The following is an 18,844-nucleotide window of genomic DNA, read 5'->3' on the forward strand; positions in this document are numbered from 1 at the left end:
CCATTATCTTTATAATAGAAAAAATCTCTGGCAGCGACCCCCTCCCCCCCCCCCCCCTCTTGCCCCAAGCAACACCGGAAACGACGCAAATACTAATGAGCTTTTTATCCTGTGTATGAAAAAACATATCTTCCCTCTTTTAATTGCAAAAACAACACGATGGCTAATTTAAATTTAAATTGACGCGACTAACAATTCCTTCTTCCTTCGAGAGCTCTATGGTATTTGGATAGGTAAATATTTTCCTGAAAATTTCTATTTTAAACAAACCTTTTGGAGATATCTTTTTTATTTTTAGACAATATTTTATGAACTATGATATTTGGCGAAATATTTTGATGAGGTTGCTGTGCAAGTTTTGATCTTCGCAGTACGAAATTGGATATCGTCGTTCGGTGTGAAATATTGATTTCACGTGTGAGGTTGATCATTTTCATCTACATGAAATGAATTTAAATGTAATAAGCCATGTGGAAATATCATTTGGTGTGTAGTAGACCATGGTGCTTGATTTTATTGAAATTTATGTTGAATTAAGAGTATCGGAGCACAGTATTATTCCAGTAAAATATTATTTATATAATTTTAACGACTTCTTTTTCGCATTGTAAATTCAAGGAGTAGTGTATTATCATAAGATTGTGAGGAATCAATCTCAAATGCAATTTTTTTCTTATTTTGCTTTTGTTTTCATTATCATGCGATTGCCTCTATAGAAGCTCCAAAAAGGCCTCCCCAAGCAATATTTTTCTACAGAAATTATAAAAAATATTATAGCACTGGGCCAAAATAATTTAATACTTAAAATGACAATTTGTATACGTGTATTATATACCTTAGATTTACACATTGCAGTTTCTTTCACAGAGGAGCATTATCGTTTTGCGATAACACACAATTAATCATAACTCCCGACCAAACTAAAAGAACAGCTAATAAATACAGCTTCATGATGTAGTTTCAACCCAATTGTGGTTAATCTGTTGTTTTTGTATCTCTATCGTATAAATACTCTCATAAAATGTCTTATCTTTCTTTAAGAAGAATCAAATTTTAGTGCAAAGTTAAACTTTAGCCTCAGCTATATAACAGATGTGATTTAAATATACTTTTTAGTTGTTCCTATAAATCGGTTTCGTTTTTCGAAATATGATACAGAGAGTGACCTCCAAACATATCCTATATTCTGGCTATCGATTCTGAAATTTTGCAGGACAATGGATGATAAACCATGAAACACTAATTTCCAAAAAATTTAAATTTGAGTCTACGTTTCGTTGTTGAACTTTAAATAGCTCATAGCTGTCATTTTACCATTTTTCATTAAAAGATTTACGCATATTACTGCTTAAATAAATCACTGTAAAGAAGGTGTAAAATTATATACAAAATGTTGACCTTCGTTGTAACCTTGTGGTACCCTTTAAATTCATTTGAAGGTCAGATTTTAACTTTTAATTGAATCGTTTATATAAGTGTAAGTAATATTTAGAATTGAAAAACTGTTCAAACAAAGCATTTGCCGATAATTTGTTGAAATGGATTTTATGATTGATGGGTTGAAAGTAAACCATGATAGGAAAATTAATCAATTATGCCTATTACGTATATGGAATCATCATGACTAATTATTTTCAGTAAAAACGTAATATAATGAATTTTTTTACAAAATAAGCGGTACTCTTACAGAAAAAAATGAAAGAGTAATTATACTCGTGTTTCTTCACATAGAACTGATCGACGTGCAAATTTGTTAAAAATTTAAATTTTAATCATAAGTAGTGAAATAACTTTTTACAAACAATGTGGCAAATGAGAGAAGAAAAATGGGTCTTTTTTCATCTATGACACATACGTTTCCAGGCCTAGTATTAAAATTAGTCATTTTAACGACACGATAACTAGAAATCCGGTCATTTCGACGTCATTGGGACCAATTTTACTACTAGGGAGTAATTAGTTTCGATCCTATATCTAGCCTAGTTTCAGCTTGGGATGTAATGGATTAAAGAAGGTTGGTGTAACAACAAGACAAAATAAAATAACAAACCCTGTAATTTATTATGTGTTTGTAAAGTTATTTTTTTGGTATACCCTTTTAAACAATTTTCCAATCTTTCCATTAACGTTGATATCGATTTGTGTAAACAAAGAGAGAACAGGTGAGACAATTATTTACAGATATTACTTATAATTTATTATATATATATTTCTTTGTTATATTATATTTAAAACAATATGCTATAACAAAATAACATATGAATATTTATTAATCAGTGATAACCCCTCAATTCAAATAAAATAATAACAATAAAATTTGTTTTATCAAAATAAATTTAAACTGTGTTAAAATTCTATACTCTTTAAAAATATCTATGAAGCAACAAATTTTTGTATGCAATTTACTGTACTATGGGCATATAGTAAAACTTAGGATCGAAATAAGATTCAAGAATATTAAACTAGCTGAGTATATAATAAATATTAAAGTCTTAAATATTTTAAAGGAAGTTTCTGCAAGAGCTCTCTTTCGTCTCATAAGAGTGATGACTTATATCCTCAAAAGAATACTATGAAGTACACAGATGTATCCTATTACTATAGATGTTAAAAGCCTTTTAGGGTTTACACTTTAGATGAAAATAACAATATCGCCTTTTTTCACAAAAACATTACATTTTTTTCTTGATTTGCAACGATACCTCCGTTGAAAGATACTGTACATTTTTCAAATAAAATTACATCAACTACCTAAGCAAAATTTATGTTAAGGACCCGCTCGAGACATTATTCAAAAATACAGAAAATTGAGTAAACAACAGAGTAGAAGTTTTTTCGTTATTGGTAGTATATATTCAAAAAGTTTGTATTATTCCCAGTTGGCTTGAGAAGACGGATATTTTAAAAATATTTTACAGGAAATTTCTTCCTGTCTATGAAATAAAAATGATTTAAAAGGACACAATAAATCGTCAATGTTATATATGAAGTGATAACGTGGAGTTTTTGTGAAAAATTCGATCGATAATGCTGCAAACGATAGGAAAAAGCCTTGAGAAAATGGTATTTAGCGAGTTCAAGCGATAGGGAAAAATAAAAAAGTTTAGGCAGTATAAGAAGTGTAATAAAATTTCGTCAAACTGGAAAAATAACAGCAAATACATATTAAGATTGTTGCGGTAGACGAGTATAATGCATTGATAAAGTAGTTGTAAAATGTAATTCTCTAGAGGATAGAAGGTCGAATTTTTGAAGAAATAGGAAGGAAATATGATCGAAAAGGCTTTGCGAGGATTACACGTGGAGAATAATGCAGACGTAAACATAATGCCTCCCACATTGTGCAGGAATAAAATATTCCTGAAATTCCTGAAAAAGGGATTACGACAAACAGGCAGTTCCAAGAAACTGTCAGGATTAACAGAGGAAATAAGAGTAGAAGTAAATCTAATAATTTCATAAATAAGAGGATTTGGGTTTCTTAAAATTCCTTCCTTGCGTACAAATGTTATACGTACTCTTCCAGTGAACGCTCTTTATATACAAACAAATTATTGAAACCTTATACTATATGTGAAGTTGTTTATTTTCTTCACGGTTTGAATTCACTTTTAAATTAAATTCAGATACTCTTTGACTTTTATTCGACTCTCAGGGTCATGGGATCTTTATATATGTATAAGAACACACTAAATAAATGCTGAGAATGTCTAAATTTGATAAATTTTACTGATTTTAAACATTTTCCTCGTATTGTCATAAGCATAAATTTGATTAGAGAACGGTGTTTTCATCTTTTGTTAATTTTTGTTATCAGAAAATAAAACTGAATACGAAAGACCTGGTTAGTAGTGCCATGAGTCTTTTTTTCAAGAGTAAATAATTCGTGACGAAAAGGTTAACTATAAGTATAACCTCGTTGGTATTCGCTTTGCGACAATTACATTAAAAATATAACAATAACATATTATTACTTCACTTCTTTTAAAGAGAGATAAGATAGTTTAAATGCTACATGTTACCGAAAAAGTATAAAAACGGTTAAAAACGGGACCTAATAATTATTTCTGCAGCAACGTTGAAGTTACATAATGAAGGTGTATTTATTACCCGTTCTCGTAATTTGGGCAGGAATCACGATGAATAATGTGTTGTCGGAAGATTGTCTGAATGATGAACTGTGCCAGAAGTACAAAGAATGTATGCTAGAAGGGCCTTGGTACGGGGTAAGTAAAAATGTTCATAATATAAACTTTAAAATATATATTATTGCGCATTTTTTTTAATTACATTCATATTTGCTTCTTATCAATAGTATCCGCAATACTTCACTGATCCTGCACAACAAGCAACGTATAGCCAATGGATAGATAAATGTTATAAACAAGTTTATGGAGGATAGAATCCTATTCATTAACACAAACATGTAATTAAAGTAAATAAACCACTTGTTATTCGTGATATTTAATTGAAAAATTAGCTTGAACTATTTCTCCTTTGTATTGGTAAAAATACTTTTATGTGTGTGGACTTTTATTGAAAAAATCTGATGAAATATCTGCGTAGGTTAAAATTCGCTGTTGTGCATTTCCTGTATTCCTTTATTATCCGTTTTTCATCATGAGAAATGTATTACACATTTAATATTACTGAAACCTTGTATGCTCTATCCTAGTAATATTTTCCACGATAACAACGCTGTGTATGAGATTAATCAACGATTTTACGAGCCTGAATCTTTCATTGCAACTGAGATGCGTTTCTCATTAGACAAGTTATTTCAGAGAATCCTCTGTATGCTCTAATTATACATATTCCATTATACTTTCTTATATGTGTAAAATTAATATTGAATATCATATATATATTTACTATTTATTATAAAGAGTTTTTAAACAAGGAATTTATTTCAAAGCACGAAGAAAATTTTTTCTGGAAAAACAGAAATTTATAAGAGTAGCTGTTATGGATATTTGGAAAATAATGTATTGCATTACTAGTCTAAGAGTTTGTATATATGTTTAGTTAAAATAGAAGTACGTCTCTTTTCACAAATTATATTTTTATTTATTTAAAACAGGAGCGTTGTTGAAAGACACCATACTTACATTAAATCAAAGAAAAATCATATAAACTACTTTAGTAAAATTTATGTTAAGTACTCGCGAGAAATTTACTAAACAAATAAGGAGAGCAGTGTAAACAGGAGGATGAAAGCCATTTCGTTATCAGTAGTTTTCATAACATTTTATTGCTCCTTGTTAGTATGTGGAGGACAGTCATTTCTAATATTTTTAAAAGTAATTGTTATAGGAATTTTTGTTGTGTCTAACAAACCAATGTGATTTTAAAAAACTCAATAAATCGAGTCATTTACTTTTCTTTACAATAAATAATAATGAAGTATTCGTTAAAATTCGATCATCAATACTAAAAATGGTAGGAAGAAGCCTTCAAAATGGTTTTTAGCAAGCTCGAACGATAGAGAAACATAAAAAAGCTTGAGTAATAAGAAACGTAATAAAATTGTGGCGAACTTTTAAATAAAATGAGACGCGAAACAGTAATAGTGGATAAAAAATAAGATTACCGTGGTGGATGATTAAAATGCATCGATAAAAGAGTTGCAAAATGTAATTCTACAGATAATAAAAGGTCGATTTTTTTTAATAAAAGAGAAGGAAATATAATTGAAAAGCATTGGGATGATAAAACTTGGAAAATAATACAGACGTAGGAGAAAAAATGTTTTCAGTCAAAATTAGCATGCTTTTTTAGTAATCGTGGGACATTTTGTTAATTGTTCAACTACTCTTCGACCTACGATTAAATTTTACACTAAATAGCAGTAAATGTTTCCATGGAACAAATAAATCTAAAAATTATATATAAATAAAAGGGGATTAGCTTCTTATAATTTTTTTCTCTATGTCGATTTTTCAGGTTTTCACATTTCAGGTGAGCAATATGTATATACACGTCGTTTTTTCTCATTTGAGTTCGTTTTTATATCAAACGTATGAATACATATTAGCCATTAGCCAATTAAGCAAATGTATATACAGTAAAGTGATGAGAGCCTATAGATTTTTATCATTTTTCAAAACAATTTTGGGAAGGGAGAAGTAAAGTAACGAGGTTATATATAGATTTAATTGAAAGTGGAGGTACAATTAAGGAGATTTGCAGATTAATTGAATTTTTTTTAATGGTCAGATAAATTTGCATAGCCGGCTGTACGAAGATCGAAAAACCAGGCAAATGCTAGTAAAAGGGTGAGACGGGGAAAATAGTAAAGGGGTATAGCCATTTGAGTAACCTTCGCTGCACTCGACTGTGCATTAATTAATGTTTTCAAAAGTTTCCCAAAGAAGCTACATGAAAAAGCAATAAATATTAAAGAGTTCCATTAAAAAGAAATTTAAGTTAAAAACTCAAACCCTAATCGTACCTCTATTTTTATCTGCGCTGTAACCTCATTATTCATTATAACTGTTTCCTCTCTCTATATTTATAAATATCAATCAAAAACTATAAAATTTAATCACTGTCAAAATATTTAAGGTGACATATTAGAAAAATCACCTTATACCTATATAGGTTTAGAATTTCTTATATTCTACATATAGATTTATGATAATTATTTATCTCTCTCTCGCTATTCATCCTAGAAAAAATATTACAAAATAAATAAATATATAATGATTAAATGATTTCTTCTTTTCTAAAGAAACAAAATTGTTAATTTACGCACAAGAAATTAAAAACTGCTAAAAATTCAACCAATTAGTTATTTCTGAGGAAACATTGAAACTGCATCATGATGCTATACATTATCGTTCTTTTGATTTGGTCTAGAATCATGATGAACGACGTTTCGTCAGGCGAATGTCTGGACGATGATTGATGCTGTATACGGTTCAATAATGTTATAATGAAGGACCACACAAAACCATAATAGCAGCTGATAAATACAGCTGCGTAATATACCTTTAATCGATTTACTATTGCAGAAATAATTAGAAAGAAAGACAAACTTATTTTAGCAACAATTATTATGTAAACAAATATTTCTAAACAATTTTTTTATTTTTCAAACACTGGTTTCCATAGTTGAAATATATCACGAATTACTCATTGAATTTCGATTGCGGAAATCGATTTAAAATAAATAAAAAAAAGAAATAAAATAAAAATTAGCTATCGATACAACTAGCGTGCTAAAATTTAATTTTTCAATAAAATTTTCTTCTTTATAAGAAATTAAGATAAGACAGTTTATGTATTTTTACGGTGGAGGTATAAAAGCGACCAAAAACTCAGCCGATTAGTTATACATCCGCAACAACTACAGTCCAATTGAAATTACGTCATGAAGCTGTTTCTAATATCCGTTCTTTTCATTTTATCTGGAATTATAAGCTGCATATTATCAGATGGCCAATCAGATAAATTAAAAGCAGCCCAGCAAGAATACGAACTTTGCTTGGACAACGCATTTTTAGCCGCCGTATGTAAATTGTCATATATTAGAAAATTTTAAATTAATTTCGTTTTATCCTAAACAAATTTAATTTTAACAGGAATCTAAAGATAACTCGCACTACCTGCAGAAACTGGTAGTCGAGTGTAAAACAGTACACGATGAAAAAGTGAAGAAACTGAACAATTAAAATTAATTCGACTAATGTAATCTTATTATTAATATTAAAAAGTAAAAGTAGAAAATTCTTGAGTGTGTAAGCAAAGTTGATAATGTACGCTATAACATTCGTTGACCTTGACCTATTAGTAAAATGTTATTAAAAACTAAAATCCGTTTTTTTAATACGTTATATACTGCCATTATTAGCCTTGTTGAATTACGGTGAGATATATTATGAGAGATCATATGTATATATTTAATCTACACTGTGAAACCTGGTATCCATTAATACTATTGAAAATAAAATTACTACAATTGGATATATAAACTATTTCTCAAGTTTCAATCCTTTGTTAAGTTTGAAGTATTCTATTCAAATTTCACAATTTTTTGTACCAATTCAAAATACATATTATAAAAATATTTACTAAAATTTATGCATTAATTATTTTAGAATAGTGCCAACAAAAAATATTCAATATGTATGTAGATATTAGTTTTAGTTTATTACACAGGATGAAGCAATTATACACTTAGAAAATAAAACATATACGTAAGAAAATGTTATTTCGTTGGCTACAAGAGATGTAAAAATGTTGTACAAGACCTTTCAGAATCTTTTATCTTGTTTCACATTCTACAAATTTCTGTCTATAAATTAAGATTTGCTATATTCTTGAAATAAATTAAATTTTACGTTTTAAATCCTAGGCGTCATAAGTACCTCATCCTATTAAGATAGTGGAAGGAATTAAAACTATTTATTACCTAGTACTAAATGAAGCAAATAAAAATATTACAATAAAAGCTGTCTGGCTTAAATAAAAATAATCATGTTAAAAATCAGTCACTACTATAGGAATAATGGAATAAAAGCACTTCATGAAAAGCTATCCATTAACTGTACATTTAATTTGATCTGGAATGAAAATCATGGTCCAGAATGTATTATATCCAAAGATTTTTCTCAAATTCCTAAGAAACCGACCTACATTGAAAAGAATATAATCTTCCTATATGTTTTACAATATTATATATATGACTAGAATAATGATACATATTTTTAAAAGTCTTTACTTTATAAAATTAAAACTTTATTTATTTATGCATCAGTTTTCGAAAAAAGAAGCCTTTCTTCCATTGAGATTAAGCAACTGCAACTAAATTACACATAGTGCAATATAAAAACTCCTGAAAGATATAAAAAGGAGTGTGTAGACCATTGACACGAATAGTATGCATAATCACGTAATAAAAGTCAATAAAACTACTTAAATGCGACACACGAAGATTATACAACACTATTATACTACAAAGCAGATCCCGTTTCCACATAACGCCGTTCCAGATCCATACTGTTTCTGCTTCCATTAATAAAAATGTCCACTCGTATACTTTCTACTGAGAAATCTTTCACGTGGAAAGTGTTTAAAATAAAATTTATCCCAGTAAATTTCGTTAATGGGACACTGAAGGGGGACAGAGTCCAAAGAATATTTGTCAAATTTTTGAAATCGGATAAAATTTTAAATTAAGAAAAAGAAGAGGGGGGAGGGGGATAAATAAATGGGTAAAAGTCGTAAGGAAAGGGTTGTTTGGCCGGGGATGAAAAACTGAATGAATAAAATCGTACGTAGGTAGAGGGGGTGCAAACAGTGTACGTAGAAAGTTGGGGTGAGTTGGAGGGGCGCATGCGCGAGGTGAAAATGCGCTTGCACGACGAAAGCAGAACGGAACGACGTAGGGTAGGAACCAGGAGTATAGATTGGCAGGGTGTACGAGGATACCTCAGTCGTTCGTCAAACTCCGCCGAGGACTTGTTGATATCGCGTGCTGCATTTTGCATTTTGCTCACGGGTCTCTCTCTCTCTCTCTCTCTCTCTCTCTCTCTCTCTCTCTCTCTCTCTCTCTCTCTCTCTTTCCCTCTCTATCTGTTTGCCTCTTCCTCCCCCTCTCTGTCTGTTTAGAATTTTCTCACTCAATCCGGTGCAACCTAATTTCATCACTCTGTGTCGTTCTGTAGACAAACTAACACTTTAAATCATTTTCCATAAAAACATTCGCCCCCATCCCCCTGTCTCCAAACACCTTGAAAAATTTACCCTCTTGCAGCTTAACCTTGGACTATTGATAAGAGCCAACTGACAAGGAGCTGACCAACGCCCTTGATATTTAGTAAGTCCTTTCGACACTCTTATTTTTTCTTTCTTTTACTCCCACCCGACACCCCTGTTATTTTTTTTTGCTCAGTTATTATTAAAACTTTGGAACAAAATCAGCTATATTCCTCTGACAAATTCAATTCTGAAACAACAAGTGTCTGGAAACAGCTGATTATTTAATAATTATAATTTTCATCGTTATATTGGATATAATGATAGTTTTTGTCTACAAAATATCGTTTGGTTATTTCCTCGAGCGTAGTTTTTACTTTTTGAATGGTTTTTGTGGAAAATTTTCAAGTGAATGGGAATGTTTGTGGTCACAGGGTTGGAAGGAGAGAGGAGAGGAAGGATTATGGGTGGAAACCAACAGGTTGTACGGACAGAGCCATTTGTATGGGAAGTTGAAGGTGATGGATGGGAGTGTTTGATGAAAAATGGTCAATTTGACGATAAAAATCGGTTAATCTTGTGAGAGGAATTGCGAGTGGGAAATTTTTCACGAGGTTTTATGGACAAAGCGCGAAGTTAAAGGAGAATTTTCGGCAGTCCGGATGACCCAATTTCCTTCCGCTCGGAGCTACGTTTGTACTAAACGAGGCTTTTGTCCTGAATTTGTCTGTAGAATCTGACGGGGATCGAAAGAGGGAAAGAGGAAAAATGATGAAGTTACAGACGTGTGCGACGATTTTACTGGTGACCCTCGTGGTGACGTTCGTCAACGTGGATGCCTGGGGCGGTCTCTTTAACCGCTTCAGTCCGGAAATGCTGTCGAATCTTGGTTATGGACATCACAATGGCTACCTTGGCAAATCCGGACTACTCCAGGTAACCCTTCAATTTTCTCCCGCATTTTTCTCATATTTTCTGACAATACAATTACTTATCTAATTAAAAACCTACTTCTTTTCTTTTCCAAACGACCCTAATTTAATTGAGGTAAAATTGCTCTCGGTAAAATTGAGTAAATTTTATTCTACTCTATTCAAATAGAGAGTATAATTCTCTTCTACTTTGCTTAGCAAACAAAAGCTGAAAATTACATTTTTAACAACAATAATTTTTTGTCATTTTCTAAGAAAACGAAGTACTCGACACTCTAGTCTATATAAAAGATAATGGTCTTCTGGAACGAAGGAGAAAATTGGACAATTTTCACGTAGTCAGGCAATATTCCAATTTGTAGGAAACGTGTGTTTACTTTCAATGAAGCAATAAAATTGTACGAGTACAAGCGTTTGCTAAATAAAACTGGTCTCCAACGTCAATTATGTTAATTGGAGGATAATAATATCCATATTAATAAACAAGAAAAAAATCTAATCCGAGGGTTAAAATAATTTCCATCGACACGATTGTCCATGCAATCAGGCAATGTTCTAATTAACGGAAGAAGAATGTTTATTTCTCAATGGACGGATAAAATGGCATGCGTGTTGATGGAATTGAAGGAGAAGTTCGGAGAATTTCTTTAACGTTCATTATGCTAATGGCAGAAGCTGACATCTTAAAGCGAATATCTCGCAGACGATCTCGAATGGGGCTGACTGGCTTATGGTGCGTGCGATATAAACGATGTTATACCTGTAAAAGAGAAAGGGGAAATGCTGGTTGAGGGTGAAAAGGGGAGAGGGGGTGGGAGGTGTAGGGACAATGGCAATCTCGGCCTAATCTGCGCAGCTAATGTCGTGCGGGGGCGAAAAGTAGGAGAATTCACCCTGGAGAATTCCTCGGTTGCGAAGTTTGCCCTCGCCATTATATAAGTGCATGCAACAACGCGAAAATGGAATATCGATCGGGCTAGAGTGTACTGCGACAAAATAACTTGTTCCTCCGAAGAAAAGAACTTCCCTTCGAGTACACCAGCCACGAATTTAACGCGATAAAAAACTTTCAACTCCGAAAAATCCTATTTCCAACCAAATTAACATCCGAGTATTTTCCTTCTTATTTCTCCACGACGCACGAGACTCTCCTTGAGAAAAACCTTTTCCCTCGAGCAATTCTCGTTGAATCTTGAACGACGAACACTCTATTTTCACCCCCACCACTCTTTTACCACTTCATTCCATACCTCGCTAAAAAAACGCAAATTTATTTGTTTATGAGTTTATTCTACAAATATTATTACACTTGGTATAGCGATGTAAATAGTTTTAACGATATTGTGCATTGATTGATCGGTCGATGTAACATAATTGAATAGCGGCCATTAGCGGATGACTATTCAACCGGGTTTGGAAATGCACTGGACGAAATGGTGGAACATCCGTGCGACGAGAGGAAGTGCATCACTAGCGAGGACTGCTGCTCCGGCCAATTTTGCGTCAACAGCAATTTTGCTGGTGGTAATAGCTTAAGAGTTTCCTTTGTGTACAAAAAAAACCTTCCAGCACCCCTCGCACTCTTCACCAAAACAACGCTACACTCCCCGAGAATGTTCCTTATTTTTCTTTTGCACCACGCTTGATAAAAATCTCACATTTTATTTATCGCCTCGTGCAAAGGTTCAAAGGTGAAACACTGCCTTTTATTATATATTTTCCTGAGAATATTCCTTTGTCAGCACATCCAATCTTGTTGTTCGTTTGAGCATTTTATGGTTTTTTTAAAACTTATTTGCAAATCCATAAAATATTCAACGATAAAGCGAAAGAAAGGATTCTGACGAGTTGTTGTTATATGTTTCGCAGAAGAGGGCAAGTGCGTGTTTTTGTACGGCCTGAAGCAAGGCGAGATATGTAGAAGGGACACCGATTGCGAGACTGGATTGATGTGCGTAGATGTAGCGGGTGGTGCGACACGCTCGTGCCAGCCTCCGGTTACCTCCAATAAACAATACAGTAAGCTCATTATAACCTCAATAATTAACTACGTATACAGAATTACCTGAGTAAAACAGTTCCTGCTTTAAGTGGAATCTTTCGAGTATCACGTACATATGTGGTTTCTCGGATACCAGAAATTCGAGTAAAGCTGCAGAATTAATCGATTATTTTTTAAATTTGAAGGCGAGGAATGCGTAACGTCCGGGGAATGTGACACCAGTCGTGGACTATGTTGTCAACTACAGAGGCGACACAGGCAGACGCCAAGGAAGGTAATTATTATAAATATGATTATTATTACACAACGCTTAATTTCATTCATCCAATTAACAATTGTGTTTGTTAGGTTTGCTCATATTTCAAAGATCCTCTGGTTTGCATCGGTCCGGTAGCGATAGATCAGGTAAAGTCCATCGTGGATTACACTTCTGGTGAGAAACGAATCGCCAATCAGGGCAACCGTCTCTTCAAACGATTGCCATTTGCCTAAGGTCCTACGTAATCAAGATGGCGACGGTGGGACGAACTGCAAGAATCAAATTACCCCTAGTCATCCTGTGAATAGAACTTAAGATTTTTTCCACTCGTAACCTATTCCTCTAGCACCGGTAGCAGCTCCACCAGAATATTCAAATAATCTACATATGCCGGTGAAAATGTTCGTCCACCTCCGATGGTCGCGCGACGAGGTTAGAAATCCTCCAGGAAATATAAAATTCAAGAGTGAGAGAGGGAGAGAGCGAGAGAGATTTTGAATTGACTTGGATCTTGACCCTAGCTAATAACAAGTAGAAATGGATATTTCTGCGAGTCACGTGACCCGTCACGTGACCATTGTGGTGAGGTATCCATCTTGCTTTCGTGAAGAATTGTGACTGATGAAATAACCGACACATATCGACCGACCGTCTCGTAGCTTCTTAAGTGAATTAGTGAATTTAAGATTTAAGCTAAAAACCGAAAGTCTGTCTGTATAAAAGCGGCTAAACAGAAGGAAACGCACATAACTATCAAAAGAGAACCGATGAAATGATTTGCGACTCGTGCTACAGCAACTTTTCGTCCATTGTCAATTAACACTGATTAACATAAATTCCAATTATTTGCGAATTCTTCGGTTTCTTAAGTTACGTTGACGTTTCTTTCATCCTACATACAAATACACACAAATGCAGAACTTCACTTGACTGTGATCAACTGGCGTACGTTATTATTATTTTTATAAATTATGTGATATTTTGCATTGCACGCAGAAACGGAAACTGTTTAATCCAGGATTATGCATCTGGGTTCCTTCTTTTTATCGTGATTATCGCGCTCGTTAGAAAACGTGAAGAATACAAGTTTTTTTGACAGTAATTTCTTGACATTAGTGACAAAGGAAGCAATGAAATAAATATATTATAATACGACAGAAAATTAAATTAATCGATAACTATATATTGAAAGTCTCGGTAGGCCTATTCGATAAATAATTAATAGTAGACTAAACCTTAATAAACAACAAAGCATATGAAAGTAGTAATGTTTAAGTACGAGATATACAAATATTTGCAATGGGATTACCTTAAAAATCGGAAAGATGGATCGTACATTGTATTGACTAAATATTTTCACCTGCGTCACTAATCCAGGAGAAAAGAAAACCAAATATACATATCAGTAACTTTTAGTATTTCTTACTTAATTATGTAAGGAGAGCTAAACATATCACGCGAATGCCTAAAGCATTGAGAGTGTTTTAACTGTGAATGTTATTGAAATATTCTATCGAAATTATATTTTTATCTTATATCTGTGTATACACCTAAGCTCTATAATACATATATCTTATAGCATAGCTGTCATATATTTTCTCGAGATGTATATCTAATACAAGTATATATGTAACATCCTTTTATCGTATGTATATGTCCAATTCACTAAAATATCTCGGATATACAGAGAAAAGAAACAAAAATAACAAAAAGTATTGTTTAATCTATTTTATTATTCTCATATTGTGCCTATCTCTGAAGATATAGCTAGAAAATATTTATTGCTGCTACCTGCAAGATTTTCATTTACGTTTTGAGGTTTTTTCTGGTATATAGTGTAGACAAATTTCGTAACATGTGGAAATCCGCTGCGCTGGAAGCTCGCCTAGTACATTGTTAATATCCCTCCCACAATTTTTTCCCTATATTCTTTCATTAAAAAGTCGGCTATTTTTAGGGAAGTTTGATATTTCCACCGCATTTATAAGTTAGATTATAAAAACATATCATAAAACACAAGTGTTGTTCCTTTACAAGGGGCTAAGGAGCCCTAACATTTTTCTTTTGTGCGCAAGCGATGGTCGCATATCGTTTTACGTTCGACTGTTTTTAATACTTTCATCAATATTCAAACTTTAAATATTTTACACAGCAATGATGAACTATGCATATTTTTCACATTTTTACTTTAAAACAATTTTATTTGTGTCATATTATATATAGGATATAAATATTACATTTTTGTGGTTCTGTCGTAAAAAATATGACAAAACGCCCGCCGGAAGGTTAAAGCTTGTGTTAAAGACAAGAGCATGAACCAGAAACCAGCTATCGATCGGAGAATCGTTTCTGTTTTCATTAATATTCAAACAAGCTCTGAATTGAAACTTTTTATGACTACGCTTTTTGCATTAGGCTATTCTTTCAACGTTGATTTTTTATTCAATTCGAAACGTTTTTATTAATAATAAAATTACTGTAAAATATTCTATTCTTCTTCCTCTTACGATCACCCGTGATAAAGTTTTCCAGATTTAATTTTGTGAATTTTAAAACTGAAGATCCTACATCAATATGTACGAGATAATGTAGACATAGAAAAATTCAGCCGCTTGGCTTCGAGTCAAAAGTACCTCTGCAGAAAAATTATTTCAGCATCAATATATGTGTATGAATATATGTAAATGTTCAAAATTATAAAATAAACCAACACAATAGTTAAGTGTAACAAGATCTTCAGATAATATTTCAATTAAGTGTACCTTACTTTAAATATTATTCGTTTAAACTTTTTTAAAAAAATTAATTATTGTAATAAGAAATTATTTAAAATTGAAACAATCATTTCTGGTTCAGCTTCGTTTCGTATATATTTATTCAAAATTGGTGCTAGTGAGATTTCCATTAGTGACGCCAAGAATATATCACTCTCGACGACTAAGCAGGTTTTAAATAATGCCTACGTACGATTATGTTACTGCAAGCTCTACAAAAATTGATCTAAACACACACATATTTAAACGTATACCTCATCGATTAATTGTTTTATAAAATATTATTAAAAGTTTGAAGAATTTAACTTTTTTCAGCAAGCATCATTAGCGATGAAGCAAAGAGTAAAGCGATCAGATGGAGAAAACACGAGTCACTTCACTTGACCTTTTGTTGCTTCCGAAAGATCGACACCATGAAAACATACCTTAATTTTACACCTGTTAATCCACTTTTTAAATCAAACAGCAAAGAACATCGATAATCACGTAGCTTAAGCTGCGTTCCGGAATCTACTGGCAAGTGGCAGTACGACATGATTCGGTGTATTGTATAACCTCAGGCAATAGATTCCCGAACGCGGCCACTAGCCAGTAGTTTTGTTTTACGTAAGATAACTACTTCTCGGTTGGTTAAAAAGCTTTCACATAAATTACTTTCTTTTTGTTCAAATATAAATCTATATTTGCATTGGTACAAGATAAAAATTATGCAATAAATTACAGTTTAGTTTTCAAATTTTCAATATACACTTTGGGTGATACAAAAACATCTGATATGATATCAAAATTATCTATAACTAATTGCTTCTTTGTAAAATCTAGAAAAAATTCAAATCTGTTTTTTTTATAAGAGATATCTCTTAACTCTCTAATTGTCATATCGGTTTTATCTAAAACTTGTTCTCCTTGTGTTTTTGCTTCCTCAGGATACATGGAATCTCCAGGTAAAACATGAACAAAGCCATCCAACAAATTTACCCTTACCTACAAATATTTTTATTAATATAAAACTAAGAAGTTTAAAAACCCTTACTGTAAAATGTTAACCTTACAGGTAAAAATAATTGAATATTTTTCATACTGCAGTCAGCAGCAAATCTATGCAGGTCTTCCAGAATTTGAAAGTTTCCTATTCTTTTTATTTCATAATATTGTGGAGGTGGAAGAATTATTTCTGATTCTGTTTTAAAAAAGTTATTTGGCAAGTCCCACTATAAAAATTCATAAAAATTAAGATCAAATATAATTTTAAAACGAATGACTGTTAGTAGTGTTATGTAAAATTTTATATACCTTCATATCTTCCATTTCTTTTTCATCAAAATTTGTCTCGGGTATGGAAGATAAACACGTTAGAAAGAAAATAGTATCAAAGCGTTTTCCACTCATATATAAGGGTGTCATCCAGTTGCTCCACTCATGAAGAGCCCATAAATCTGGATAACATTGCAGCTTTTCACACAGTTCATAAAATTGGGTAGCATCACTGTGAACCTTACTTTTCCAATCATGTAAATCAATATCCGGATCTATAACTATCTTAAAATTATTATTGAAACTACCAGCCTTATATATATATTTATATTTTCCATTACCTTCCAGGTGTTGGGCCCAATTATATCTTGACTTTTTTGTTGTATGTTTCTTACAAATTAAAATACCACATTCCTCAAAAGTTTCACGTATTGCTGTAATTCGCAATGAAACCTGTCTAGGCAATTCTCCCACTGCAGACTTTAAAATACTAGGTTGAGCAGTATTTGGAATTAAGGGCAACAAATTTTTATAATTTAAATTAAATTTTGAGAAAATATTATTCCATTTAAGGTCAGCATCTGCTGGCTCAGCAACACCGCCTGGGAATACATATGATCCTGGGAGAAAACTTGACTTTTGATGTCGTTTTAAACAAAGCAAGCTATAATTGTACTGAAATAAAAAGTGTGAGAATATCTTATAATATTATATAATTTTCTTTAACACTTACAGTGGCTAATGATGAATCATTATTATTTTGTTTATTATATGCTGCTATTATAAGACTAGCTGAATTTCTACAAGTCTTCATTTTTGCTTATTAAAAAATTATAATAATTCTAGGAAAAAAAATTATGTCAACCAATCGTTATTGAAAAATAAATTAAATTGAATGTTTATTATTCACCTATATTGTTATAATATATCTACATTTATTTCTCGTTAGATTTACCAGTGGCAGCAAGCATCAATTCATACAACTGGTACATTTGTTCATCTCGGAACTTATCATAATCTTTTTCATTCAAGTCTTTACCTAGTTGCTGAGCAGTTTTTGGTCCTCTTAAGCCCAACTGTTTGGCTAATGATAAAGCATAGTCCTGCAAATATGGCAATTATGAAAAAAAAAAGATATATAAAAATTTGACTATAAAAAATAATTTTCTTTACTATTATAATAACCTAAGGTAGTACAATTTAGATGTTTAATAAAACAATACTAACAGTCCATTCGTGCATAAAAATTGCGGCTTCACCTGTATTACAAGTTTTATGTCTTTGAAATTCATCACGGACGTAATTATTTCCTAAAACCTGCATTTCTGGAGGTAATCCACGGTGTAACCTCAAAATTATCTTATAGACTTTTTTAACTCGTTGTATATGTGACAATTCCATGGTACTTGATTATTAACTATCGAAAATGTTTGTTGCATAATATACTGTTTTATTTTATTTATTAAAGAATAATTAGGAATATTTTATACAATTATACATTGAGTAAACTTTCATGTCAGGTAAAGTTTAAGGTTAAACGGTTTTTATAAGGAAAAAAGTCACATCAGTCACATGATGAGGTGAATCCTACTACAGTTCCAGTACTTTAGGTGTGTAATTATAAAAAACTTACCAAAAATCAAACAAGTTAACTGCGCATGAAGCGGGAAATCTAGTTTGCTTAAATGTCCAACCATTTATATAAGAATTTCATCTCTGGTTATTGTATTCAGTAGATTTCGAAACTATAAGCAATAATTACCAGCATGCAGTGTTGATAAAATTGATAATTGTCCTCAAGGGCAATCTAATCAAATGCACGGGTTTAAACAATTCCTGCATTTATAGCTGTTAATATCTACATTTTAAGTGATTTTTCTTATATATATATATATATATATATAAAATTTATACATATATATAA

At 31.9% G+C, this 18,844-nt stretch overlaps 3 protein-coding genes and 1 long non-coding RNA gene across 9 annotated transcripts; 2 read left to right on the forward strand and 2 right to left on the reverse strand.

The window, feature by feature from the left end:
* Positions 1 to 3,131: 3,131 nt before the first annotated feature.
* LOC136776254 (uncharacterized) lies at positions 3,132 to 4,461 on the forward strand. Its single transcript, XR_010823038.1, has 2 exons — positions 3,132 to 4,226; positions 4,316 to 4,461. It is a non-coding gene; the product is annotated as an uncharacterized lncRNA (long non-coding RNA).
* A 4,946-nt stretch (positions 4,462 to 9,407) lies between these two features.
* Positions 9,408 to 14,629, forward strand: spab (space blanket). Of its 3 annotated transcripts, XM_066731387.1 has the most exons (7): positions 9,408 to 9,502; positions 9,758 to 9,820; positions 10,433 to 10,635; positions 12,014 to 12,155; positions 12,501 to 12,650; positions 12,819 to 12,907; positions 12,982 to 14,629. In XM_066731387.1, exons 3-7 carry the CDS (start codon positions 10,468 to 10,470, stop codon positions 13,123 to 13,125), a joined length of 693 nt encoding a protein of 230 aa, XP_066587484.1. In that variant the 5' UTR covers positions 9,408 to 9,502; positions 9,758 to 9,820; positions 10,433 to 10,467; the 3' UTR covers positions 13,126 to 14,629. The 3 variants fall into 3 exon arrangements, with proteins under 3 accessions (XP_066587484.1, XP_066587483.1, XP_066587485.1); XM_066731386.1 differs by lacking the exon at positions 9,408 to 9,502 and having other exon boundaries at positions 9,512 to 9,820; XM_066731388.1 differs by lacking the exon at positions 9,408 to 9,502 and having other exon boundaries at positions 9,512 to 9,820; positions 12,014 to 12,152.
* A 1,179-nt stretch (positions 14,630 to 15,808) lies between these two features.
* LOC136776057 (acyl-coenzyme A diphosphatase NUDT19-like) lies at positions 15,809 to 18,764 on the reverse strand. 4 transcript variants are annotated; one of them, XM_066731384.1, is made up of 7 exons: positions 18,554 to 18,764; positions 17,831 to 18,023; positions 17,654 to 17,762; positions 17,262 to 17,595; positions 16,960 to 17,195; positions 16,714 to 16,877; positions 16,297 to 16,645 (listed from the first exon to the last, which is right to left on the reverse strand). In XM_066731384.1, the coding sequence occupies exons 3-7, from the start codon at positions 17,732 to 17,734 to the stop codon at positions 16,384 to 16,386; spliced, it is 1,077 nt and encodes a 358-aa protein (XP_066587481.1). In that variant the 5' UTR covers positions 17,735 to 17,762; positions 17,831 to 18,023; positions 18,554 to 18,764; the 3' UTR covers positions 16,297 to 16,383. The 4 variants fall into 4 exon arrangements, with proteins under 4 accessions (XP_066587478.1, XP_066587479.1, XP_066587481.1 ...); XM_066731383.1 differs by having other exon boundaries at positions 16,960 to 17,201; XM_066731381.1 differs by having other exon boundaries at positions 15,809 to 16,645; positions 16,960 to 17,595.
* Sdhaf3 (Succinate dehydrogenase assembly factor 3) lies at positions 17,856 to 18,321 on the reverse strand. The gene is made up of 2 exons (XM_066731576.1): positions 18,148 to 18,321; positions 17,856 to 18,023 (listed from the first exon to the last, which is right to left on the reverse strand). The coding sequence occupies exons 1-2, from the start codon at positions 18,319 to 18,321 to the stop codon at positions 17,856 to 17,858; spliced, it is 342 nt and encodes a 113-aa protein (XP_066587673.1).
* Positions 18,765 to 18,844: the final 80 nt, after the last annotated feature.

The sequence above is a fragment of the Prorops nasuta genome, unplaced genomic scaffold, assembly GCF_024137725.1.
Source record: "Prorops nasuta isolate Cenicafe-Biocafe unplaced genomic scaffold, Cenicafe_Pnas_1.2 PNAS00009, whole genome shotgun sequence".
In the NCBI taxonomy this organism is placed as follows: domain Eukaryota; kingdom Metazoa; phylum Arthropoda; class Insecta; order Hymenoptera; family Bethylidae; genus Prorops; species Prorops nasuta.